The sequence below is a fragment of the Oreochromis aureus genome, linkage group 19 (genome assembly GCF_013358895.1).
Source record: "Oreochromis aureus strain Israel breed Guangdong linkage group 19, ZZ_aureus, whole genome shotgun sequence".
Taxonomy (NCBI): domain Eukaryota; kingdom Metazoa; phylum Chordata; class Actinopteri; order Cichliformes; family Cichlidae; genus Oreochromis; species Oreochromis aureus.
In genome coordinates, this window is record NC_052960.1 from 3613049 (window position 1) to 3638845 (window position 25797).

A 25797-nucleotide genomic window follows, 5' to 3' on the forward strand; every position below is an offset into this window, starting at 1 on the left:
ATTATTTGTATTCCCTCGGATTAAGAAAATTATACAGCCACATTGCAGCTGCATACCGTGACGCAGGCCAGATGTTTCTGATGACACCCGTGGACGTCAGTTGGCAAGGTGTGGGCACTCGTCGTACCCAAACATAAACGCTTCCACATTTGCAGAATTATCTCAGTAACAGAAATCATCCCCAAAACTGACAGAAAAGTATTTATGCGCGAGCTGTATTTTAATACGTGCAGCCTGCAAAATATTTAGTTTCATATCATCCGCGTTCTCTCAAAAATAATATGCTGTCACTCGTTTTTTGTGTTTGTTTTTTTCTGTGCCCAGAAATATGATCTATTATTATGTGTTTTCAAATGCATTACACGCAGACATTCCCTCATTGTTTGTGTGCAGGCCTGTGTGTGTGTGTGTGTGTGTGTGTGTGTGTGTGTGTGTGTGTGTGTGTGTGAGTGAGAGAGAGAGAGAGAGTTTCAGAGGTTACGCTCACCTCGTCCGCTCCTGCCCACGAAGCGCAGGTCGTTGAAGCGAGCCACCTGGTTCTTCATTACAGCCGAGGCGTTCCTCAGCTCGGCCGAGTAATTCTCGTCGTTTCCGGCCATCACGGTGACCAGAGTCCCGTCGGGGACGTCACCAAGAGCCACAACCTGAGCGCATGAGAGGGGGAAAAAAAGATGTTGGTCACTCGGGTCATCAAAGCAAATGTGCTCAATGCGCGCGTAAAACCGCATCCGACTGTTTCGTAATATTAAGTTAGAAATCGTACATTGTACAATTTCAACAAATGTCAACAAAAAACTGCTGATTGAATTATGCAGCTTGGAGATTTTTTTTAAAGTAGACACTGTCGTCACGTTAACAAAGAAATCATATAAATTTCACTACACGTCCTGTTACTGTTATGTCCTCATCCGAACGGATCCGAACACATGACAAAGACAGTTAACTGATAAAAACACAAGAATTGACTCAGAAAGCGTCAACATTGCGTAATCCAGAAACACATAAAGGTACAAAATATTAATTCAGCTGCTCTTGCTACTTGCACTTAAATTTCTTATCCCCTATTGTGCAATTTAAAGCCTAAAAAAGCTAATGTTATGTGTACGATTTGATATTTAAATTTTCACTCAAAGCAAAAACTGAGTCACCCAAAAATCCCATCAGATAATTCTAAATAAAAGAAAATGGATTACTTCCTCAAGTCCCATTTGCTTGGTTTTAATTTATTTATTTTTTGTTCTTCTTCTTCTTTTTTTTTTTTTTTTTTTTTTTTTTACTCATACATTTAAGGAAGTTAGAGGCCTGCAGTGGGAATTATTAAATGAAAAACATAACACATGATAATAAGGAGCGATGTGTCTTGCCTTGAAAGCCACGGGGAGCGTCTTGTTGCACCTCCAGTGAGACGGCAGCACAGAGCAGAGGAAGTTTGGGCTGTCGGTCCGGACCAGCTCGCCCGCGTGGTCCGCCAGGACGTCCACCACGTTCCTGGTGTCCGGTCTTGACCTGATGGGCCCTGCGGTGGCCATGGCCCCGTTGCTGTCTCCAATCTTGCTGCAGGGGAAGGATGTGGAGGGCGGCGTGAACCGTCTGGTGGTCGGCGGCTCTACGGGAATATGCATCACAACAGCTTGGGTCAGTGCCACCTGACTGGGTCGGATCAGAGGAGCAAAACTCTTTGGAGGGAAAAGTTTTTGTCTGTCTCTCCAGACGCCGCTGGTGTCAAGAGTCCACTGTGTTGGCGCAAAGGTTGGAGGCGAGAGCGCAGAGTGGAAAGAGCCTCGCTACCTGAACAGAAACTACAAACTCTGGTGACTGTGTGGCTAGATCATCTGCACATGATGTGTCGGCTCGAGCAGCACCAGAGCCGACGACGTTTGCTCTAATTTCAGCAAAGACGGGCAAATAAAAGCTCTGCGGCAGCGCTCAGCTTGTCTTATATCGACGCTCGTGTCTGCCGCACACCGTGAATTTCTTTCTGCCGCGTGAGAACTGAATATAAGCACCACAAACTGCCCGAGATCTCACTCGAACTCGCAAATAAGTGAATGAATCTCCCAAATATTTTTCTGCAGATCGGTAAGAGTCTGTTGGCACAGGTAATCCAGGCGCGATATATTAAAAAAAAGTAATCCGCCTAAACTAAAACCAAAAAAATATCTCGACTAAACAGCGATTTTCTTTTTTAAGCAGACGCCTCCCACTGATTGCACCAGAAACTTTTCTCACCGCTGGTTAAAAAAAAAAAAAAAGTCTAATTAAATTTCTCAAACTCGAATATCTACAGTCAAACTGCAGTTAAAGCACAGCGATGTCCTGTTTCTTGCGTAAAAGTTCTCGCAACCGTATCCCAGTTTAGGTGTTCCCACAAAAAGCAAAAAAACCCAAAAACCAACACAACTCTGGAATAATGGGAACGATCCTGTCGCTCCAGTTGGATTTCCTTTAAAAGTTATCCTTTAGGGCGCAAGAAGGAGCCGTGAGGATGAACAGGGTGCAGAGTGCCGCGATATTATTTTACCCTAGTCATTTTAGTGTTTAGTGGTTGGGAGTGTGGAGATGATTTCGACCAATGAATCTACTGGGCTGGGCTTTCATCAGACCAATCAAACTCGCCGGTGCTCCCTCTGCAGCTATGCACTGTTGTCACACACACACGAGCTAAATTATTGATACATATCTCTGCTTTTCTGTGTGTTTTTATGCGCAACACACGCTTTTTACATGAAACAAACAGAAAGCAGGAGACAGCGTGCGTTAAGAGGAAATGTTTGTTTTTTTCCAGAATAAGAGACGCGAGATATAACTTAAGAAAACAAAACCAGCATGCAAGCAAATACTCGTGCTTAAATTGATTTTTTTATTATGACTAATAAGGAAATATGCAGATGCTTTAAATGGTGAATTTGATGGACTTTAACGCTTAAGAATAAATCCTGCGTTTGGCTTCTGTGGAGATTTACTGTAAATCCCGAGTGTCAGGGCACCACCTTAATCGTTAAAATATTATATAAGATCAAAGGTGTGCACCTTTATCTCCACGCTGGTTTATCACACAGCCTCCTCTGAACTCAGCTGTTTGGAAGTGATCTAAAGAAGGCCCGAGACTGCGCAGGTCTGCGGTTTCAATCTCATTTATTCATTTTAGACGCTATTATATCTCGAGGCTTCGCACCATCTCTAAATTTTCATAAAGTGAAATTATGGGTTTAAGATAGATCCATATCATTTTAATTGACTGAGCGGAATTCAATAAGAAAATTAAAGCAAACAAGCAAATGTGTTTTTTCCACATCAAAGAACACAACAGAGTCAATGTGTGTGTGTGTGTGTGTGTGTGTGTGCCAGAGGCTGAATTCATTAGAAATGTTGAGGGTTACATCAAATGACGGCACACCCTGCTAAAGCCTTCCGCCGTGCTGCTTTTTGACACTAGTTGGCGCATTTGCCTTTTCAATCGCTGACAGCTCCGGCGGTCTGAGAGGCAGACATTTCACATCTGCAGAGGAAACTTTTATCTGCGCTCTGAGATGAGTCGGAAATCTGAATTAATTTCGACTTTAGGCCAAACTCTTAAACATATTTTTGATTTTTGGGGGGAATTTTTGTTTAGCTGGTGGGAGATTTGCGCCCCGGGCATTTTCATATTCACATCCACGTGTGAGATATTTGCCCGATCACAATAAAATGTGTTATTGTCGGGAAATAAAAATTCTTATTAGAGCACGCACATTTATTCGTTTAAAAACTTCACATTGAAGCCAACTGAATGAATAACATGCGATATTTGCGCGTCTACATACATCATTTATAGATTCAATTGTCTGAGAGTTTTTGTGTGTGTGTGTCTGCTTTAATTCACTTTAAATGCACAGGCAGGCTTTTAAACATCGCTTAAAAATACCGTGTGCACATTTTACTGAGTTTGGCGAGGAGTGATCGATTAGGAGAGAAAGCATTACGCTCTAGAAATTTGGTAGTTTTGATTTAAAAATGGCACAAAACGTAAAATAATAATTAATTAATTAAATTCAGCGAATATATATTTAAGTAAAATTTTCATAGTGTGTGTGCAGTTTTTTTTAACGCTGTTTGTTTGCAATATAATTAATTAAGAGCAGCTAAGTAGCTCGTCGGAGTGGTTTCCCTTAACCTTTCCTGCCGCAGTGATCAGAGCTGCAGTCACACAGCAGGATGCAGAGCTTACATAGAAACAATATAAACATCATTCTAAAATTTTAACCTGTTAAAAATCGTCTGAAAACTCAATTTTATTTCCTAATAGCTATCAGCAAACATCACTTGATCATTGTTGGCGCATCTGTGCAACATCCATTAATATTTACAAAGCAACGTTGCACAACCGTGTGCGCAGTGTGCCAGCCAAGTGTTGCTAAACTTTAGTTCTCTAAATAAATTCTGTGAAATTCTACCTGCGTGCCTTTCTCTCTCTTTCCTTCTGGGCTGGATGCTGTGAGAAATATTAATGTGCAGGCTTGTTTTAACACTCTCGCAGTCCTTGTCTGTGGTTGCTTGTTTTTTGTAATGTAGGACAGTGGTTCAGAGGGTTTGAGCAAAGCTTTGAAAAAAATTACGCACTGAAAGCACATGAGAAAAAAAAGAAAGAAATATTTTATGGTAGCAAAGCCACCATCACACTTATCCCTGGTTCACAGAAGACAGCAGCATAAATAATTGCTTTATGTGTTGACATTATTGGTATTTTTTTTTACCTGAAAATGTGAGAAATCTCCAAATCACAGAAGCTTAGAGCTGTACAACCTGACAGCCCTGAATTAAAACAATAAATAAATCTGATCAGATCAGCTATCACTCTGCCTGTATTTTAAAAAAGCACAGCCGGACTGGGACAATGACAATGCTGGTGGTATTTTAGTCATCCTCCTGCCCTAGTTCATTATTAATATGTGACCACACGGCCCAGCTATACCCCACTCAGCCTTAATGTGTGCTCCGGGCGCCTGTCACATTTAGACCTCCACATTTCAACATGCAGTTTCTACAGTTTCAGCCGCACAGGCATCGAGGACGGAGCCCGCCGTGCCCCTGAACGATTTTTAATGATCCGAGTGGGCTGAGCCTGAAATCAAGACAGAACTCCTGGAGGACATGTGAAACCCAGGACCCACCTCAAAAAGGCCTCAGCGTATAAGATTCCTGAGCATTCAAGGATAAAAAGAAAACAGATCCTTCAGATATAAATCAAGAAATCACATCATTGTTTACTGATGGTTGCTCTGTGAAAACTTGTGGCTGAGAAGTTGCCTTCATCTGTTTTCCTGGCCTGAATCAGAACAAAAGAAGGGCTCCCCTCAGCATCAGAAAGCATCACACAGTCTGTCTGAAGCACCGCAGTAAAACAAATCTGAAATGGGGCATTTTAGACACTCTGGACAAGTCGAAATACAAATAAAAAAGGGGTTCAAAGGTTTTGCGGAATCTTTACAAAGTCCTCTGTGAATTTAAAGCCAAAGGAAAACCTGTTTGCTTTGGGTTCTGTGTGCAATGAGTCAGATTGTAAAGACTAATATGAGTATGATCCCTATTAGTGGGGAAACAGGAAAGCCTTTGGGGTCTGTAAAGGTATACCTGACTCTAAATGCCAACCACACTGCTTTCAGTGCCACTTAAAAGCACTTTGAAGATGGGGACAGTCTCAGATATGTCGAGATCTCTTTAAAGTTTTTCTTTTTTCCCCCCCCGAATATGATCTATTAGCCTGTGTAAACTCCCAGGCTATTTTGAGACATGCACACATAAGCCTTTGGATGGGTAGCTATTCATTTGGAAAAGGGGGCTATGGGGGCAATTAGAAATAGTTTGTGGTTCAGCGATGACATAAGACAAAGATTTCTATCTTTAGAGGAGCTGCGGCGGTCACACATTTCTGTACATTCACAAATTACAGGGCAAGCTTTGGCCCTCAACCCACCGAATGCATTCCTTCCGAAAAGTGTCTGCTCGAATTTCAGCCGGGGGTTTCTGCTCAGTGGAAATATGAGTGTTCTGAATGGACGACTTCTATGAAATGGAGTTTTATTCCTCTTGGATTAAATTAGCTCTACTTTGGGGCTTGGGGTATTTTTTTGTATGAATGATGAATTCTGTGGTGACTGTGGAACGCCAAGCTTGTTTACCCTTCCCTCCCTTTTTTCCCCTTTTTGCTTTTTTTCAAAATGCAGCTCGCAATGAAATGGACTTTTTCTGCTTGATATGACAAGAGTGTCTGTGATTAGACTTCTAAGCATGATGTAAGTCACCAAAGCCATTTGTGCTAGTCCCCTCAAAGCCAAATCATATTCTAGCGTCAGAGTGTTTATATACACAAGTATATGGAGAAACTTTTAAACAACAGTGAGTGGGTACAGACTGTTTGGGTTTGGGGCTCTTGCTGCTCTGATGGCTGATTCTTTCTCAAATCTTGATTACAGAATGTGTCAGCACATCACAATTGGCGGTCATTTTTGTCCATTTTGATGTTCGGGCAAGAAAATGGGAAACACATTGAACAATTTTGATCATGTAAATTTGCATGTTACTTTTTCTCCAGCAAGGTTGCCTGTGTTAGTTTTAATGATGGCTGGAATGCATCTGTGTACGTAAACTTTGTTTGAGCTCCTAATGACCCCAAAAGTCTTTATTTTCATTTTCATTTCTATAGTTTTCTTCAGCGTTCACCCCCCACCACTCGCCGCCTTGTACTCGGGCCCCAATTTCAGATCCTTGAAGGCATTTAGAGTATATTTGATCCCAGAGATGATGAAGAGGATGGTGACACTTCCAAACCCAGCAGCTAATTACTATGTTAGCATGATGAGCTGTGATCAGGCAGTCACCAGAGGAGACAATGAGCACATTCATCTCATGCATCTTTAATACTCTGCATACATTTTAAAAAAGGTGCAGAGTGGAGCCAAGGGCTTATTAAAGCCTCCCGAATCAATTGAGCAACATAATGGCTGTTGGGGGAACGACTCCAGCTACGTTTTTATTTCTGTCTGCTGAATGTAAATGGCCTTCTTAAAGACTACATTCATCTTCAGACCCACCAAGCGGTGCTTGTCTATCGGACACTTCATCCCATATTGACTGCATTATGAGTTTGGTAGTGTCGATTCTGACCAGCCCGGTGCTGCACTGCTGGAACGACGCAACAGTGCGTTTGTTCGACTAATGCAGGAAATCATCTGAGTGATTATGGCGGAAAAACTCAAATCACACTATAATGGCAACCAAACAACTGACATGATGACACTGTTATTAAATTTATTAAATTATTATTAAATTATTTCCTGTTATGCCAAACTTCTGAAACGGCTTCAATTTAAACATGTAATTAAATATTTGAAGTCTATATGAAATTATTTAAAGCAGCTCAACTCAAACTACTGCAGTAAACCACTGTGTAATACAGCCATTATAATACTCACTGGGGCAAAGATAAGAGCAGAAATAACACAACTGCACTGAAAGTGTTCGTACTTTGCACACAATGCAGAATCATTTCGATTCGATAATCTGACAGGTGCTTGCACGCCGTTTGCGATCAGCAGCCCGCCACGCCCATATTAGGTAACATCTTTGCTGCACCGTGTCATAGAGAAAGCAAGCTGTTCTAATTGAGAAGCCACTGAAGTAAGACAGAAATTGAAACAATAGTCTCCAAGGCGGAAACCAGAAAAGGTACACTTTCTATAATGTTTCAACATAAGTGATTTTAGTAAAAACCGACAATGACAAGCAGACTCTGGGAACTGGAAATAAAATGATAAAAATGGGTGTGGAATTAATTGTGAAAAATAAAATCGACCACAAGACAAAGAAGGAAGTAGCCGCCCGACCTTTGAGCCTGAGAAGAGAGACACTGTGCACTTATGTCCACAATATAAATGTTCAAGTGATGAAACCCAGCAAGGATGAAAGGCCACCGGTTTGCATTAAATATTGTTTTCTGTCAAGTACATTCTAATATTTAATAAGATGAGTGTTTATATTTTCCCTTACAGCCAACAGAATGAATACATTTTGATGAATGAAACAGTCGCTGTTAACTTTGAAGTAACTGTGTGGAGTCACAGACGTCTTTGTGCCTCGATGATGTTTTTAAATGCTTCTGAGCATAAACTTGTTAATGCTCCTCTACATATGGTATAAAGAGTGTAATGGATATTATAAAGTTATGTGGGGACTTGACTAATATAAGAATGTCTTTTAACATTCGAGGCTTTGATTTTATTATTGATGCTTTGCTGCTAAACTTGTGGCGAACAGCCTGAGAGAAGGAAGATTTACTGCTGCGGAAGCCTAAACGCTCAACGTGACAATGAAATCAGATCAACTGGCAGAGGCCATCCTCGTTAAGTTATTTTTCCATAAAAAGTGATTAGGAACAACAATTAATGGAATCAGAAGATGATAAAGACAACAAGAGCCAATAAAAAGTAAAATAAATGAGTCCTGTTGCTAAGCAGCTTGGTGAGTTGAGGGTTAAAAGATAGATTCGTGTGTATGTAGTGTTTGCAAAACGAGACAATGTTTCTATTCCAAATAAAAATTTGAATTTACCACGAACAAAGCGCGCATCTATTTAACGCTACTTCAGCTTACGTCCTTAATGCCCACTATATTGTCAGTTTCTCACTTTGGTTTTTGTTGATAATACTCTAGTTTTTTCATTTGAGTCGAATTTGACTTGTCATGGAGCATTTTTGGATTGTTGTGGCTGTTTTAAAGAATCTGCTGCAAGTCAGTTTAGGTCCCCCCGTCCTTTCGATGCCAGTTCACCCCACCCCCGAGCCTGGCGGGGGGGAACTCGCCGTAAACCTTGGTGTCACGGTCGCTCCACCCTCACATCATCCGTCGGGTACACTCACCCAACGATGACAGTCAGAGGCCTGTGATGTGGTTGGCAGGCCTGTTTATTCTTTGGAAACCCACTAAAAGTAGCATTGGATGGTAAGCTCACCAAAAGGCCCCAGTGCTATTATAGGAGCACTTTTGGGTTGAGTTTTGATCTGGTGGGTTTGTAAATAGGGCCCTGCCTTGCTGCGGGGCACCACTTTTGGGCTATATTGTTTAGTATGACCTGAAGGAAGCTTTTTGATATTCAGGGTGATTTGTAACGTGGAACAAAATGCAAAGCCTTAAACTGCAGGCATATAGGCTTGTATACTCCACGAGAGCACCAGTATACGTTTCTCATAATGTTGATGATGATGGACAAAAGGCCTTGAAAATGTGCCCCGCTCTACTTTTACTGAAGGACAGATTGAATTTTTTTCTTTCTTTATTTACCCAAGTAAGTCAGTATAACTTTTAAATCTAAATGAGACCCATAAATACGTCAACTCCCCCATTTTTTTTCAGTTGTGGTTTTTAGTGTGAGCTATAATCATTTCTCATCTTTCTTTGTCTCTGTGTCTCTGTCTATTTGTGTGTAACGACACACACACACACATATGCACACAAATGCACAGTGTTTCTCCTTTTCTGGCGAGAGCTTCTGATGCAAGGACGGCAATCTGTAATCTGTAGTAATTGCATGTTGCAGAAAAACATTTTTCCGCTGTGGTAATCGCTGCAATATGTGCAGTTGCGTTGCCAAAGTGACAGCACCCCCACCCCCTACAGTCTCTCGCACACACACACGCAGACACACACGCAGACTGTCCTGAATCACTTTGACTTTGCCAAATGTGTCCTGCTGAAATTTTGGAGACTGCTCCTCTCCTCACGGGCAGACAGGAAAAGAGACGAGCAAATGTAGTAGTGTGAGTGGTAAACATGCACATACGCACACTTGTGCACACACCTGTGCCGCTGTCATGCTGCTGCATTCACCTTCTGCAAAAGATTTACAGTTCCTGCCAGTGACAGTTTAACTGCCATGCAGCCCCGGTGCCAGAGCCATGCCAGAGCCCAGCTGCCGCATACAGATCGGCAGACAAATCTTTCACAGGAGCCACATCAATTCACTCTCCCTTCTCCATTTTACCAGCTATCGCACAGTGCGAGCAGGTGACATTAACACGAGTCCGACTCTAATCCCCTGATCTTGCTTGTAAAGTTGTCTCGGAGAGCCGAGTTCCTCCTGATTACTGGAAGTTGCAGCCGCATTAAATTCAGGCGGTGCAGTGACGGTCTGTGGCTGAACCATTGATGCACGTTGATGCTAACCATCGTCTACCATTTTCAACACGCTGACACCAACATCTACTCGACTCTGTTGGACTGTGGCTCGGGTTTATGAGGTCATCACCACCGTGAGACCGAGGGCAAACTATGGTGTGTGTGCAGAAGAAAAACCCCGGCACGGCTTAGTTGCTTCACTTCATACCGCCTCAGCAGAGAAGTCCTCCCTCTCTCGCTCTCCGGCTGTCTGTCATTTCAGCCCAGCAAAGCAGCGACGCACGTTTATGATATCATTACCCACCACGTCATCGCCCCCTTTTGCCCAACAGACCCCCCAAAGTATGTCAGCCCCGGCTGTGTCACCACACACACCTACTGGAAGGACAGCTAATACTCAGAGACATTTATAGATACACAGCACAGACACCAAGATTGCAACCAGACTGTGTGTGCAAACCTTTTCCTCTCTGGGCTGCTACTCTGACTGCTGAAGCCATCCAACCTCCCTGCAGTTGAACTTCCCTGTGTCTCTAATGGAGTCTCTCTGTCAGATCAAACAGCTCCCACTGGCGAGGAGAGGAGACAGATCGCAGCGCTGGAAGCCGTTCAGTCTGACAGCCCAAACACGTTTGACTGGCAACGCAGCCTGCGTCTACTCTTCCATCGCTGGAGATCCCACACAAATATAGTAGCGCCACCAGAGAGGGGAAAAGGGGGTGAAGAGCAGGGAGGGGGTAAAGGAGCCCGTCAGCTCAGAAAATAAGTTGTGAGGCGTCCCGCTCGCACAAAAGCAAAGCCCAAAAGCTCAGCTTTTTCTCAAAATGAAATCGCATGTGAGCCGAATATTAGGAAGTGCACATGGCTTCCAGCAACCACCAAGCCATTATAGCAGAGGCTGTAAACCACATTTTCACCAGCAGACAATGCCTCTTTGTGCGTGTTGTGTGGCGGTCCCCACTCGATGGCTCTCAAAGAGAAACGCTACATGTTTAAAAGCTAAAGAGAAGTATAGCTGATGAAGAGCAAGTGTCACTTTTAATATCTTGTTAATTAGTGGCAGTCGTGACAGGAGGGGCGAGCAAGACAGTCTGCCCTCGTTTAGCCCCATGGCGAGGGAAACCTTTGATGTGGTTGCACATGGAATGCTGTTGTTCATTCCTCTCTGCAACAAAAGCCACATGTTTTACTTTTTGAGACGAGGTCTCTGTTACTTTAAACTGTGAAGGAGCACGGCAAGGTATGTAACGTGTGACACGAACGGCACGAATGCTGACAGGCAAAACGCACGAATGTTTTGTTATTAGCGGCGTTGTGCATTTAAAATCAAAAGCCTTAGTCATCACTGCTTGCTGTGCATGTGCACACATTCAAAGTCGCCTCACGGGGACACACAAATCTAGACAATGTTCATGTTTTTGACTTTTAAGCTGTTGTCATCAGCGTTCGTCTCTTCCAGCTCCTCTCGCTGCTGAAGGGACTCTCTCTCGAGGGTCATTCCAGGTTCTGTCACACTCATTCAAGTGCAGCGAGACTTCAAAGAGCCCCCAAATATTGAATTTGCATTTATTTCCCTCTTCAGAGGGTCAGCCTCCCGAGCACCATCTGACTCACTGCAGAATTCGACCAGATTTGAACAGGAACCCGGGGCTGGTTTCCTGACAAGTGTCCATGCCACTTTCCTCTGCAGACGTGAGACAACTCTTGGAAAGTACTCGACTGGCCCTCTGGGCTTTTCATCGTAAAGAAACAAGGGTGTGGTGGCCCTCAGCCTGCAAGCCAAACAGTTTTGGAAAGCACTTAGATGCATAATACTGTCATCCCTCATAAATGTAATCTTTTGCACAGTAAATGATTATTGTCAATCACTGCGATTGATTACAAAGTAATCCAAAAGAAAGTGAATTATCTGCAAATGTCAGTCAGCCTTGCATGTAGCCATGTGTCTGTGTCTCTTTTTTGGGTCGATTCCCAGTTTTAGATTAAGTAAACCCAATTGAAGGCAAAAACTTATTTTCACTAGAGTCCCTCCATTCAAGTCATTACGCCAGTCAAGTACTAGGTATAATTGTAGTCCAGGAAACCATCCGCGGGTCTGAAGTGACTGAATGTTTCCTCTCATCATCTCCATCACTAATCAGCAGTGGCATTGCCCGAGTACAGTTAGCACCCCGGCCACGTGGAGCTTGCATAGTAAGGCAGGACTTTCCCTTCTTTGACTCAGAGCCTGAGGCGTCCATCGAGGCTTTGCTGTAACTGCACTCTAATCCCCTGATTGCTGTGTTTACGCCCGGCATGTCGCTGCTCCACGTCAAGGCGGCCACAGCTAACGACGAGCTAATGACACAACGATGACAAGGAGCGTTTGTAAACCCAATCAGTAGCCTCGAGTCTGGCTGCCTGGTGATTAGGTTAATCAAACTTTATACTGACTGAAAGACTGGCTTGCTGTCTGCCTCTTATGTCATCACGCTGATTAAAGGGGAAAAGCTGTGTTCACGTCCATCAGGCTCTGTCACACACACACACACACACACACACACACACACACACACACACACACACACACACGTCTTTCTGCCAGGTTGGCAGTGTTAACAGATTCGGCTGTCTTACTATAAAAGAGGAAAGAGGAATGCCTCCATTTAGCTGAGAACTTCATCTAACGTAGCCTTAACCAAATCAGCTAGATAACCCTGTAGCAAGAAGCTAGATTAGCTATTTAAAAAAAAAAGTTGACAAATGAACAGATGACCAAAATAAAGATGCTAAATATATAACAAATAGTCAAAAAGGGCTAAAAAATACTTGAAATCGCTTACTACAAGTACACATACATAAGATGTTACCTAGCAGTGTGGCTAATTAGAGGCTAACCATGTTGAAAGAGCTAGCTAAAATTCTAAATAACAATTTGGAAAATTCTTAGCTACCGGTATGGATTCATAGTTGAAAGGGGTAGACAGAAGAAACCATCTTGAAATGTTGCCTAAAACAATTGATAAGAATCTGAAATTGATGACTAAACATAAAGAGTAGCAACTAAAAGTAAGTAAACCAGTTCCTGTTGATAACTGAGACAGTGGTTTAGGCGTTGTCTCAATTTCACTGCCTCTTACCTGAATTTAGCCGAAATAGTCTTCAGCTCATGGATGGATAGATGAATGAGACATTTTGCTAACTGAAAGCATACATCATGATGAAGATGGAGTTTAACATTTCTTGAAAAGGTTTCTTGACTCCTTCTTACTGGGCTTTAGGGGCAGCCCGGCTCCAGGTGAAAGATATTGGGGACCACTTCTACAACACGTCATATCTAACAGGATAAAATAAATTGAGTCTCTTTCCAGGTCACAAGATTTTCAAAGTTTTACAGTCTCACAGGAAATGCTTATTTGGTTACCACCATCTCAGTCCCGACATTACAGTAGTAACCACAGTACACAGTAGTCAGTTAAATATTTTTTTAAGCTTGCAACACCTTATAAAATCATGAAGGCGGTTGCTGATATTTTCCTGTTAAGTCCTGTGTGTGTTTAGTCACCATGTGGGTAATTCTGCTGGACTAAGGCATCAGGAGACCATATGTTAGTCCTGACCAGCTATTATGGTGAGGTCAGACAGCATTTACAGCGGGAAAACGTCACAGTCATCATGTTGACATGCACGGTCCTCTCTGAGTCAGCACGGGGAGGAGTCTGGCGGTGGACTTGGATATGTGCGTGCATGCAGCCTATACACGTCGCCGCCGGTCTGTACGTTTACGCTCGTGACGGCTGCGATCGTGAGAACGGTATTTGCAGCAGACAGAGTGACCTCAGTGCAGACAGACTAAGGAGAAGAAATGGAGGGGCCACTTCTGCTGCACAGCTGAGGGGGAATCCCTGGCATGGTGTTTCCTACTGAAATAATACAGAAGTGAGCAGCTGCAGAGAAAGTACAGGCTCCCTGAGTTTACTTTAGGGCAAAAACCTGCTGCAGCACAGGGACAGGAGATCGTTATCTTAATTCTGCATGAAGTTTCACAATGTAGACAAATACGGGAATAATATACGGGCAGCATTTGTGGAGGAAGTAGATAGTAATTTTAAATTAATTTAAGGAAACGTCTTTTTTTAAACGAGTAGTCAGACATTTTGGGAAATAAAGTGGAAGAAAAAACTTACTGGAGAAACAAAGCGTAAAACTAATTTTGGCTTTTACAAGAGGGGGGGGGTGTCAGACTGTTTCTTATCCAGACGCTGCGACTTCCTCGTCGCTGAGCGCTTCAAAAGACACAGAATCTGACCACAAAGCCGTCAGACACATGATGCCAACTGTCATTATTATTCTTTAGCTTTTGTAGCTATGAAATAAAATCTGTTAAAGCCAGACGCAGGTTTGCCACACTTGCTAAGCTAAGCTAACTGGCAGTGTCAATACTATGTGAGAGCGATATCAGTCATTACATCTCAGACAGTACGTTTTTCCCACGATGTCTGACTAATTCCTCAATAATATTTTGGTCATAGTGATACGTCTTTGTTTTGGGTTTTTTTTCCCAATTTGCCACCCCCCCACCCTCTGCACTGCTAAAGAGAAAAAGCACATTTAGGTGGCGCGTTACTGCAGCACCGTTACTCATCCGTTTCCCCCCGATGAGCAGCCTGAGAGAAAACTAAAATCCCATTTTTGAAATGCTGTTTCCACAAAAATCAATTCCCTGTGGTTAAAGTTATGTTTGAGGGGAGGGAAGAAGCAACCCAAAAAACATGTTTTATTGCAGCAATGACAATTAGCTGTATGTAAACAAGTCAAGAAAAAAAATTCTGGGAAAATGGAGGAAAATAGAGAATCAGAAAACATTTCATAGCCTGCAGCCGCTCACATCCTATCATTATCTGCATTTTTCCTCCACCGTAATTAAGTGTTTTCTTTATTGCTTATGGGAAGGAGGATAGGCTATAAGGATGTTTTGAGCATGATTAAAGTTGGTCATAATGAAGTGAAGATTCAGTGTGGAGGAAGGATTTTTGTCTGTGAAAAACACTGCCTTTAATTCTTTTGATGGTGACAGAATGAGTTGCTCTGAGCCTTAGATCTTTGCTAACCTTTCACACATGATAAAGTACTCTTTCTTTGCTCGCCATTTCATTTAAAAAAATTAGAAGTTTCTGCCTGCTGATATGTTTCTGAACATGTGGGATCTCCATAAGTTTGAGTCAGTTTATGTGCCGCGGAGCAGACCCATGCCTGCCCATTAAAGTAATTTGTGGGTTAGAATGCGACTGTAATGTCAAAAACAAAAGTGCGCAGGAATTGGCGTTGTGCTTAGTCACAGGCAGTTTTTGCTTCACCTCTTTTACTGCAGCAGAAGAGATGCTGTCGACAACATCAGCCTAACGACAAAGGGAGGGGTCCGAACAACAAGTCCTCTTCATCTGAGTCAAGCACAGGACACGGCTCTCTAATTGTAGCCAAAGTCACTGAAAGCAAACTAAACCTGTGATGAAACAAATGCTTATTTCAGGTTTTACTAAGAATTGTTTATCTTATTTCCAGTTTTGCCGAAAATTGCAAGCAAATTCCATGCACCAGCATAATTGCTGCATAAATTTAGGTTAATAATACATAAATTAGCTTACAATAATACTCCTGTTTTTTCTGCAATCCCAGCCTTACCATGTAATAAGCTGTGAGGCCGGCCTGTGGTTTAGGGCGTAGGTTTAAAACAAAATTAAGAATCCAAATTGCAAGAGGAGCTTTTCCTTAATTTAGCTGTCCGCTGTGCAGGATGAATGAGATCATGAAGAGTCTAATAACAGTTTGGATTTAATCATTTTAACGTATGAAATATCATCAGCTCGTAAGCGAAGCAAATTAACCGTAAAGAGATGACTCACCAAAGTTGAAGAGACTCATCCGGTATGGGCATTACTTTTTAGAAATAAAGCTCGAGAGTTTTATATTGTGATCATTTCCACCTCATTATCCAATTACACGAGCGTTTTCAAAGTCTGCATATTTTCCTCCAGACATATAGTTTGTTCCCGAAGAAGCTGGTCTAGACATCGTAAATTCCTCTGACATCGCTTGCATCATATCAGGAAATTTTTCAGTCATTTTTTTAAAAATGCTCTGTAATTCTTATGTAAGACTATAGTGCGTTTTCAGTTCTCTTGCTTCAAACGTCAGATTTCTCTCGGTAACACACCCGCAGGAAGTTTATTGCTTTCACAGCAGCAATGCATGGTCAGATCAGAGTTTAACGTGCGAGTAGCTGAGTCGTGCAGCAGCCTCGGATCGTTTGCACCCTTCGCAGGATGCCGGTTCGCAGCCGGCACACCTCCAGTTTACTTTCCAGCAGATTCAGAGAAACATGCCGGGAGTGTTTATTGAAAGAAGTTGCTCAACCTTTCAGAGTGCTTTTTTATTTTTTTTAAAGTCAGAGAAACCTTTAAAAACAAAAATCCATATTATCAGATTGGCTGCAAAGAATTTGGCCCCTGTGGTCGCCTGCTAACCACCAGAAAATTGTATTTACTACTACACTTAACACAGCTTTAACCTTGACCAGTGCAGAGCCGCTGTTTTCAGCCAAAAGTCTGCAAGGGCGGAGGCACATTTAGGATTAGTCGACCACATAATCAGCACGCCCCTCTGCGTGCTCTACCTGGAAGCCATCTGACTGGCAACCCCCCGCTCCCCACCCCCTCCCACCAAAAGTGTGCCCCATAACGTTGTGTTGACAGCCGGTGAAAGCAGCGAGACGGACCAAAAAGTAAATAAGTACCTCCAAAAACGTTTACAGCCCTAATCAAGTCCAGAGCGCTGCTTCTATCCAATATGCCTTCAGAGTTTTATAAATAGATATTACACTGGGCTAAATTGGAGACAGGATTTCGCCGCTCTGTGGCTGTCATGCGTTTTCTATTATTTGCTTTCACTTTAAAATATTGAAACCCTTAATATCTTGTTACAGATTTCAGCCGGCTCAGCCAGTCTTTTTGTTTTGGCGTCACTCGGGGGCCTCGCACTCGGCAGGATTTTGAACGGGCTCCAATCAAGCATGTTAATTTAAGAGAGGAGAAAAAAAAACATTCACCATGTGACTTGTTATTAATAAATTCAGCAGAGGCCAGCCATGTGTTCAGCTAAATTTATAGCCATTTTTTTGGAGCTACTGTATAAGACCTTTTTATTTGTCAGTGGTTCTGAGGCAGAAATTCATCTTGAGTTTTATCCTCTGTGAATGATTCATTTTGATGCATATAAAGGGAATTTTTCTCATACTGGCTTTTTCTCCTTCCTAACACTTGTAGAGCAAACAAGACCACCTCCCAGAAGCCTCCAAAATACAACTCATTCTCACACACGAGCCTTCACTTCCATTCATGCAGCTCAATAAGCCAAACATATAAAACCATTCCCACCCTAATAAACTGAGGCCTTTTTCTCCGCCACAAAGGGAGCTGGCTCCCAAGAGTGTTAAAAAAATAAAATTGGACTCTTGAATGTAAAACAGCCTGCAGGGAACACAGCGGAGTGGAGGGAAATGTGGTGACAGATACTGAGCCAAGGAAATGACCCGCCACACAGCTGCTGTAAGGCAGGTACCCCACCTGATGCAAACGCTGCCAGCACTAAGGATCGGAAAAGTCAGTAAAGTTAATACAACTCTGCTTCATGGGGGGAAAGTCCGGTGCTTTTTTTAGGAGCTACCGAGTTTTTTGGGTGTTTTTGCTTTTTCAAAAGGTCTTAGAAATGCTGCTTTCTGATTAAATAGTGGTGCTGATGTGTAAGGGTTAGCAGGTGTAGCCTCATTGTGGTTATTATCAGCAAACTGCAGCAGCTCTGCGAGTCTGCATCAGATTACCATGTCGCAAAGCTCTCCCCATTGCTGCCTGTTCCTTTCACAATGTGCTATCAGACTATTAGCTTTTTCTTGTGATCTATACAAAGTTAAAGTCGACAAGAGCAACGGTGTCTGTTCCCTTTGTGCGTGTGTCGTGCGCTCATGTGTGTCTCAGTGTGTGTTTGTGTCTCCATGAACTTTAGCGGAGGACTGAGGTTTCTGAGGTGAGGCGTCCTCTCGCTTCTCACGCGAAGTGCATCTGATGTTGCACATCACATGTGTCGTCTGTCTGCTCTGTGAGATCGTTGAATATCTAAAGTTACCGAAATAACACTTATAGACCGATACCGTCTGTGTATGGTGCTGATATTTTTGTGACAGTTTTTTTTCTCGTCTTTGTTTTTTTTTTAGCACCAATAAAAATGTAACTTGATTTGAAACAACAAGATGTGTTAAAGATCAGAATGATCTTGGATGACTGTGTTTTTCTAAATGAATAAGATGCTGCTTACGGTAGTATTTCCTGACATCTGAGGAGATGAATGCAGTGTTTCCATAAGCTTCACGTCACACTGTATTAAAGTCAGAGCTCAGGAAGCCAGACATTTAACAGTCTTCTTGATTTTCTGTAACCGTTCCTCTTAATTTCAGTTTGATTTGAGTCTAAAAAAGAGAGCCTTGGCCAAATTGCTTTGCCTGTGTAATGCAAGTTGTTAAACTAACCGCTGGGGTATTTTGCTTACATGAGGTAGTCCTGGTTTGAAATGCTTTCAGATTGAACTGGGGGATTTAATGAGTCTTGGCCTTTGTTCTCGTGCAGTTCGGTTTCAGTCTCCTGACAGAGTGAATTGTAAAGGGATATTGCATGTTCAATAATGATTTCCAATGGTTTTTAAATGCTCGTCTCTTCTTTTCCCCACCCTTCTGACCTACTGTCTCCTTCTGCCACCTCAGTGCTCTGCTAGGGTTCAAAGACAAAAAGAAAATCAGGTCCCCCGAAAGCGCATTACGTTAGAGGTTAAAAGACAGCAGGCGTGAACCCTGAAGTTGGTGACACACTGATCTGTAAAACGGTGAGGAGATAAAGGGATGCAGATCCAGCGGTTATAGAGAAGAAAAGGGGGGCCTGAGCTTGTCATGAGGAAACTATAAATGCCTGTGTGTGTGTAGAAGCTGTGAGAACACTAGAACATCATCTCCTGTCACTGCGGTTCCACTGAGGATATCAGAGGATTGCTCTCATGTGAGACACAGATGTACAGAGTGTGTGAGGCTCTGGAGATTTTAAGATATACTCTGCAAACAATTACCAACTGGTAGTGCTTCTCCTGTGGCTGTCTCTAATTAACACGGCAACAAGGCCTTAATTGGGGGGGGCGGGGGTATCTACTTTTTTTCCCTATTGCCTTTCAGCGGCTGTCTCGGTGGTTGTGTGAGGAACAGTAAGAACAACTCGGCCACCGTCGGATTAACAGCTCGAGTGTCAACACTGCTTCGTCTCAGTGTTTTTCACGGATTAGGGGAATAAACAGGACGAGGATTGGAATCAGGTAAACGTTGCGCTCTCGCTCTCCATCTTGAGAGCTTAACTGCAAATAAAAAGCCGCCTGATTGGAATTGCCATGGCAACAAATGGCTTCTTCACTGAGGCTCGTCGCCGAGCATAGTGCACTCACCTCACCGCACAGACCAAAAGTACCTCCTGGAAGTAAAGCAGAGAGAGCCTAATATGTTTTTTTCTTTTCTCTTTTATTGTATTGCCGTGTTCCAGTAAGGGGCCCAGTCACATGGAGCCTCTGAGCTCGTATTCTCACAGAGAGAGCGCCGAGTTTCACTTGATAATGAATGTCTGTGGTGAGAATCCCATTATGGCGCTACTCCATCAAGCCTACAGAAAACACAGGAGCTGAGAGGCCTTTATGGGACATATCAGATGAGAGCTACTGTGCAAATCACACCCTTCTTTATGAACCTATTTTGCAGCACACGTGACAGACAGATAAATGCATTCACACGCTACAAGAAGCAACTCTCACATTTCTCTGTGGTACTGTCAGTGTTTTTTTTTTGTCAAACTGACAGCACTGCACATTGAAAACAATGGTCACAGGGTGAGCAGAGCAGAGTGGAGAGGGGAGGATCAGCACTTACCTCTTAGTAGACTGCTGCTGTAGTTGGAGAAGGAGTCAAAGATGCTGTTGGATGCCATGACAGAGAAGCCAGAACGGTGTGGAGCCCTCGCTGAAGTCAATCTCCACAGACTTCTGAGAGAGGGGGGCAGGAAACAGGAGGATTGAAACACAAAAATAAAAGTGTAGCATAAAAAGAAGTGAGGGGAGGAAGGAGAGCACAAGAGGACAAAACTCCTGGAGCTCCGAGACTCTTTGCAACCAAGAATCTAGGGTTTGTGACTACCACAGGAATCCCAAGCCACAAGCTTGCAGAGAGAGCAGCAGCATGTGTTAGCAGCAGCACCACAAGACATTTGAGAGAGAGAGAAGTGAAGAGAAGAGGGTCAGAGGCAGAAAGAAAGAAGAAACAGAAGAAACAGCAAATGTGGTTGAGAGAAAAACAGTTTAAACAAAGGCAGGCATCAACATTTGGGTCTCCAGGTGCGGAGGTGGACTCACCAGGGCTGGAGATGAGAGGGGGCCCCACCTAACGGTGCCCGGGTGGCGTAAGCAGGCTGACGGGGGCGGGGGGGCCGCTTTTGTGGTGGTCTGTCAGCGGCCTGAAGGTCTGAGGTTAGCCAGCTAGCTTGTTAGCGTGGTCTGTCTCTTTCTTTCTCTTCCACGATGGTGGCGGCCTGACTGGAGCGTCAGTGCTAGTAAAAGGCTAAAAGCCACAGTCTATCTGCATCCTCCTCGCCATCCTCCACACAGACACACACTCCCCTCCGTGAGTGGTGGAGCCCACGTCACATGTCACGTGAGGTCACCGGGCCTTTCCCTCCCACCCTCCTTCCCCTCCCTCCCATCTTCTCCTATCGTCTTTGCCTTTTCTCTGGTTTCTCTTTTTCGGGTTGTACTTTCCATGGTTCTTCTTCTCTGACTCGCCGTCTTCATTCTCACTTTTCATTGGTCATCCAAGTTTTGGAAATATTCTATTTTCTTTTGAGTTCAAACCAGGCAGCGGCCTGCGCCGCTGTGGCTCACTGAGGTTTGCAGAAAGAGCACTAAAAACCACTGCAGAGGAGCTGGAGAGACATTCAGATGTATTAAGCCCAAGACAAACACAGGAGAGAGAAAAAGACAAGACTGAATCAGATGAGGAGAAATAGAAAATGAGAGATAGCTGTGGCTGGAGGAGACAGGAAAGTGTTGTCTCTAACTGCCGAACAACACTGAGCATGCTGTGTATACTGTGTATGTGTGTCCTGTGCTAGTTTTATGTTTGTCTGACTCACGGCACATCTGTGTTTGTAAGAACCGGTGGTTTTGGGCCTGCAAAACCTCCACCCTCACTTACCACTTGATAGTATCATAATCTTAGTCTCATCAGAAGCAGAACGGCTCGACTCTGCCCGGGTTCTCTCCTGTGCCATCAGCCTTTGAAGTTCCCTTTTTTTCTCTCTTTATTTTGCCCTCTTTTATATTCGTGTACATTTAATTCTCTCACAGCTGAACCTGCATAATGCAAAAATGAAACTTTGTGTCCGCGTCACAAAATCTTTAAATATTAATTATATGCATCCCATTTTTTTTCTAACCTGAACTTCCTTATGCAATACGAAAGATATTTTTATAAAACTTTAGTATTTGCGGGCAACTGAAGTCTCTTTCCCCTGTGAAAGTGCAAAGCGATTTAACCTGATTGTGGTTTTCACACTTTTTCATTTTCTGGGTTGAATTTAAGAACGGAAAAGTGTTCACTGATGTGGCTGCTTGTACTACCCGAACGGCGTGAGCCCAATATGTGATAGCATATCACATACTGTGTTATTTTTGGAGATTTTGAACTATTTATTTGGAAGTTTCGTCTATAGTTATGAGCAAAACAGGAAATGGTTCATGTAGTTTCAGACTGCGAGAGAAATTAAGGCGCGGCACGACAGGCAAAAAGATAGTTAACAGAGATTTTGTTTCTACAGTATACTTTGTTTCAGACCGGTGAGTAGAAGATATCAGAACAACCATCAGGTGATATTGATGCAAATTAGAGCATAATTAATGAGATACAATCAGCACTGAGTAAATTCTCATGGTGTTATCTGTCACTTCATTTCTATTGAAGATGCATGTGCATATCTCCATATCTAAGCTGTGTTCTGAAAATGACTTTGTTCACATGCACTTGGCTGTGCATCACCTCGACTGTGATACACCAAACGTTCCTTTTCTTTTCTTTGGTCTATAGCCTCAAACTTTCTGTTTTGTTGTTGGCAGTGTTTTATTATTTATGAAGGAAAGATAAAAGATTTTCTGTCTTTTTTGTTTTTACACCTTAGACTGTACCAAAAAAAAGAAACCGTACTATCAAATGAAAGTTTCACAATGAACTTTGCACCTGACGTTATTCACTGTTTACATTTCCTGGGGAAACTATGCAAATTGCTGCTTACTTAGACAGATAGCTCTTAATGTGCGTATTGGAATTTACTCAAACTATTTTTAATATTTCCATGTGAATTTTTATGAGTTCATTTTTTTTACCCGTGGTGGCTCTCGTTAGCAGGGTTACTGTGTGCAGCGATACTGTTAGGCTGCGATCTTGCAGCACAGCATCTGCATGTGTGTGCAAATAACTGGCATTTGCAGACCTCTGGGATGCTCACTTCCTCTCTCCTTTCTCCTGTCTCCCAGTGACACACTGACCATGTCTGGCCATGGGACAACAGACCCAAACCACCGTCTGGTCACTCATGTGACCCACTTGCTTTCTCTGGAAACCTGTGTGTGTGTGTGTGTGCGTGTGCGCGTGTGTGCGCATGTTTCTGTTCTGTTTCTGCTTCACACCTCGTTGTGTATGGATGTCAGCCCACATCTGCTAATTGCTGGACAAACCTGCTGCATGGACCACAGCATGTGTTTGTATGTGTATATACAGTACCATGTTCTGAACGTGTGTGTGTGTGAGAGAGAGAGGGAGAGCTTGCCGCTCTTCCTGGTAGGCCGCACTGCCCTGTAAATGAGCAGTTGCCGTTGAGTTAGGCGGCAGCGCGGGCTAAATGACACGGCGTGTCAGCGAGTGTGGCCGAACGCTGAGGCCACAGCCGTGGCCCCAGGGCTTTTATCAGTCCGTCCATGCGGCCACTATAGGCCTCTGACTTAACCTCACACACAGCGGAGCTTCCTCTTCTAACACCTCTCCTGCCTCCCGACATGGCCTCGGCCCTGGCCTGCCAGCCCAGGGACAGATTACAGCTCTATGTCTCCCTGCTGAACAAGAGGTAGTGTTGTCACACAGGCCCGGAGGGCAAAACCTGCAAGTCCACAGACAGGGTTTCCAGACCTTTATGCTGTTTTATACTTTAGAGTCTTGAGCTTCAGCCCAAGGAGGTCAGACCCCAACCCATCTCCAAACCGTTTTTTTTCTTTAAAACAAAGAATCACCTTTGATGAGTGTCAGTTAGAATTTTTACTTTCTTTGGGGTCACTGGTTTGGTTGGTTTGGAGTCGGGGGTCTCCCGACTTCTGCTTTGGTGTCGTCCGTGTTTGCTGGAGTGCAGCATACCGGTTTCACAGAACAGAGCCTCGTGGTTGTTTCAGTTTATAATCATTTTATGTGGCTGTATTTGTGCAAGCGAGACATGCTGCTGGTAATAAGTCATGTTTTCTTCTTCAGATTTCATTAAAGTGAGAAATATATTTTTCTGCTATTTGTTTCCAAAAAGGCAGACTGTTTTAAATTATTGTCAATTTCCTTGTTTTTGTCCGCTTGTGGAAACAAAGACACTGCATCTGGATTTTTACTGAGAAATAAAGGAAAAGCTAAAAAAAACAAAAACACTCACACACACACACACACATATATATGCAAAGAGCCATCCCACAGCATTGTGCAAGAATGGGAACTAGCTCCATTGTAGTGCTGTCCAAACTTGACATTTGAAGAAAGCACCGGAGTCGAGGCCTCAGTCTACTGTGTGTTTTTTCTTCTTTGTCTAGGTAAACATCTGCTTCATGTTTTGAAATGTATCTCATGGCTTTGCACTGCCCATGACCGTGAGGGGAAAATAGTCTCAAGATCATTGTGGCCGTCTTCCTCTCAATTCTTTTTTTCCCCTGCCCAGGCCTTGTTTATCAAGCCCCTGTATTTAAGCTTAATATAACTCCTGTTTTGCTGAGAAAACTGTGGTGGTTTAATCACTGTCAGTGGTCCTACGCCTCTCGGGTGTGGCTCGCAAGCAAAAAGGACCCAGTGCGGTCGTGCGTCCAGCTGCAAAGGGGCTTATTTTGTGGTCTAAAAATTGCAGGCTTCCCCATATGTTCCCCATAAACGTGGAATGCAGCGTGGGACTTGAGGAGGCTTTTATAATGAAGTGGCCGTCATTGCATCAAACACCATGATCCTGCCTGCGCTGTAGGATAGGCCATGGGAGCCCATTTTTGGGCTGCGTACACGGGTCCAATGTCCCGACTTTTCACTCACACCTCATTTTCCTGATTTTCTTTTAATTATGTTACAATGCTCATTCCACCTACCAGTGTCCCAGTTTGCTTTCAGTACTCAGAGTCAAAATTCCCCGTCAATTTACAGTAAAGTAGTGGCGGTGTCATTTGACAGCATTAAACTGGTATTTTACAGTGTGTCTACTGTAATCTGCAAACAAGTTTCTTACTTTTTGTTTTGTATTCTGCGTGAATAATGTGTTACGATGGGGTTCATTGCTGTAAATTAACAGTTTTTTTTAAATTATTAGTGTAAAGACACTGAATGTTCTCAACCGTTAATGCCCTTTTCAACCACAAAATAACTAAAATAACTTCACAGCATTTCCAAATTAATTATTTGAACTCGAGCAGTTACATTTCCATGACTCCTAGGCTGTCAACAAGGAAAAAAACTTTGTTATATTGTAAAATGTAAAGTATCTTCCTGTTAATCTTCTATTTCCCTGCAAAGAGCGGGGCATTATCGTAAAAAAATCCTTTATTTTTACAGAAAGTTAGTAAAATGTGAGCTTGCTATGCAGATCTGCTTAAACGTTAGAGTGCTCTTGGTGTACAGCGGTTTTTTACAGTGTGTCATTTATTAACTTGCCCATTTTTCATGTAAAAATAGCCTCCGAGACAAAACCTTTACATGTAACTCCAAACACTTCTGGAAATTCTCAAGCACTGGCACCCCAAAGAGGAAGTGGGCATCAGACCTTGTAAGAGACAAATAAAAAAAGTAAAACATTCCTAACGTGTCACACTTCAAATAAACCGGGAAGCAGCTGAGCAGCCCGAGCCGTTATTCTAGAGAGAGTTCTTAGAAAAGAAAGTTGCAGCTGTGTGAGAAATTAGTTCAGTGTTACCAGCTCAGCATTAATCTGTAGTGTAGCGTGTCTCTCTGTGTGTCTACATGCGTGTGTGCGCGCACGCTTGTGTTGTTGTTTTCACTGTCAGCGAGGCACTCCCAGATGCAGCGGTTTCAGCATGCAGTATCACCGTTGGAAGCGATCGCCGGGCCCATTATTTATTTATTGGCTCCAGCAGACATGGAGACTGTGGTAACCGCACTGAGAGGAGGGGCAGCGGGGGCGCCGTGTCGCCACACACGGTGCAGCAGGCCGTATCCCAGATATTCCCGAGGAGCGCTGCGCGTACAGTATACGGTAACCCGTGGCTGCTAAATAAAGGAGAACTGTGCCACTGCAATGTGGATAT

At 43.3% G+C, this 25797-nt stretch overlaps 1 protein-coding gene across 2 annotated transcripts in view; it reads right to left on the reverse strand.

The window, feature by feature from the left end:
• The window catches only part of runx3 (RUNX family transcription factor 3), a 48407-nt gene extending 27489 nt beyond the window's left edge, over positions 1–20918 (reverse strand). The window contains exons 1-4 of one of the 2 annotated variants that reach the window (XM_031728097.2): positions 20614–20918; positions 20135–20247; positions 1365–1606; positions 488–644 (exon numbers count right to left, since the gene is read on the reverse strand). In XM_031728097.2, the coding sequence (XP_031583957.1) occupies positions 488–644; positions 1365–1606; positions 20135–20192 (457 nt within the window). In that variant the 5' untranslated portion in view covers positions 20193–20247; positions 20614–20918. Of the gene's footprint in view, positions 1–487; positions 645–1364; positions 1607–13268; positions 13287–20134; positions 20248–20613 lie in introns of those variants that run through there. The other variant, XM_039603241.1, reaches the window with a different exon arrangement.
• Between the last annotated feature and the right edge of the window lie 4879 nt (positions 20919–25797).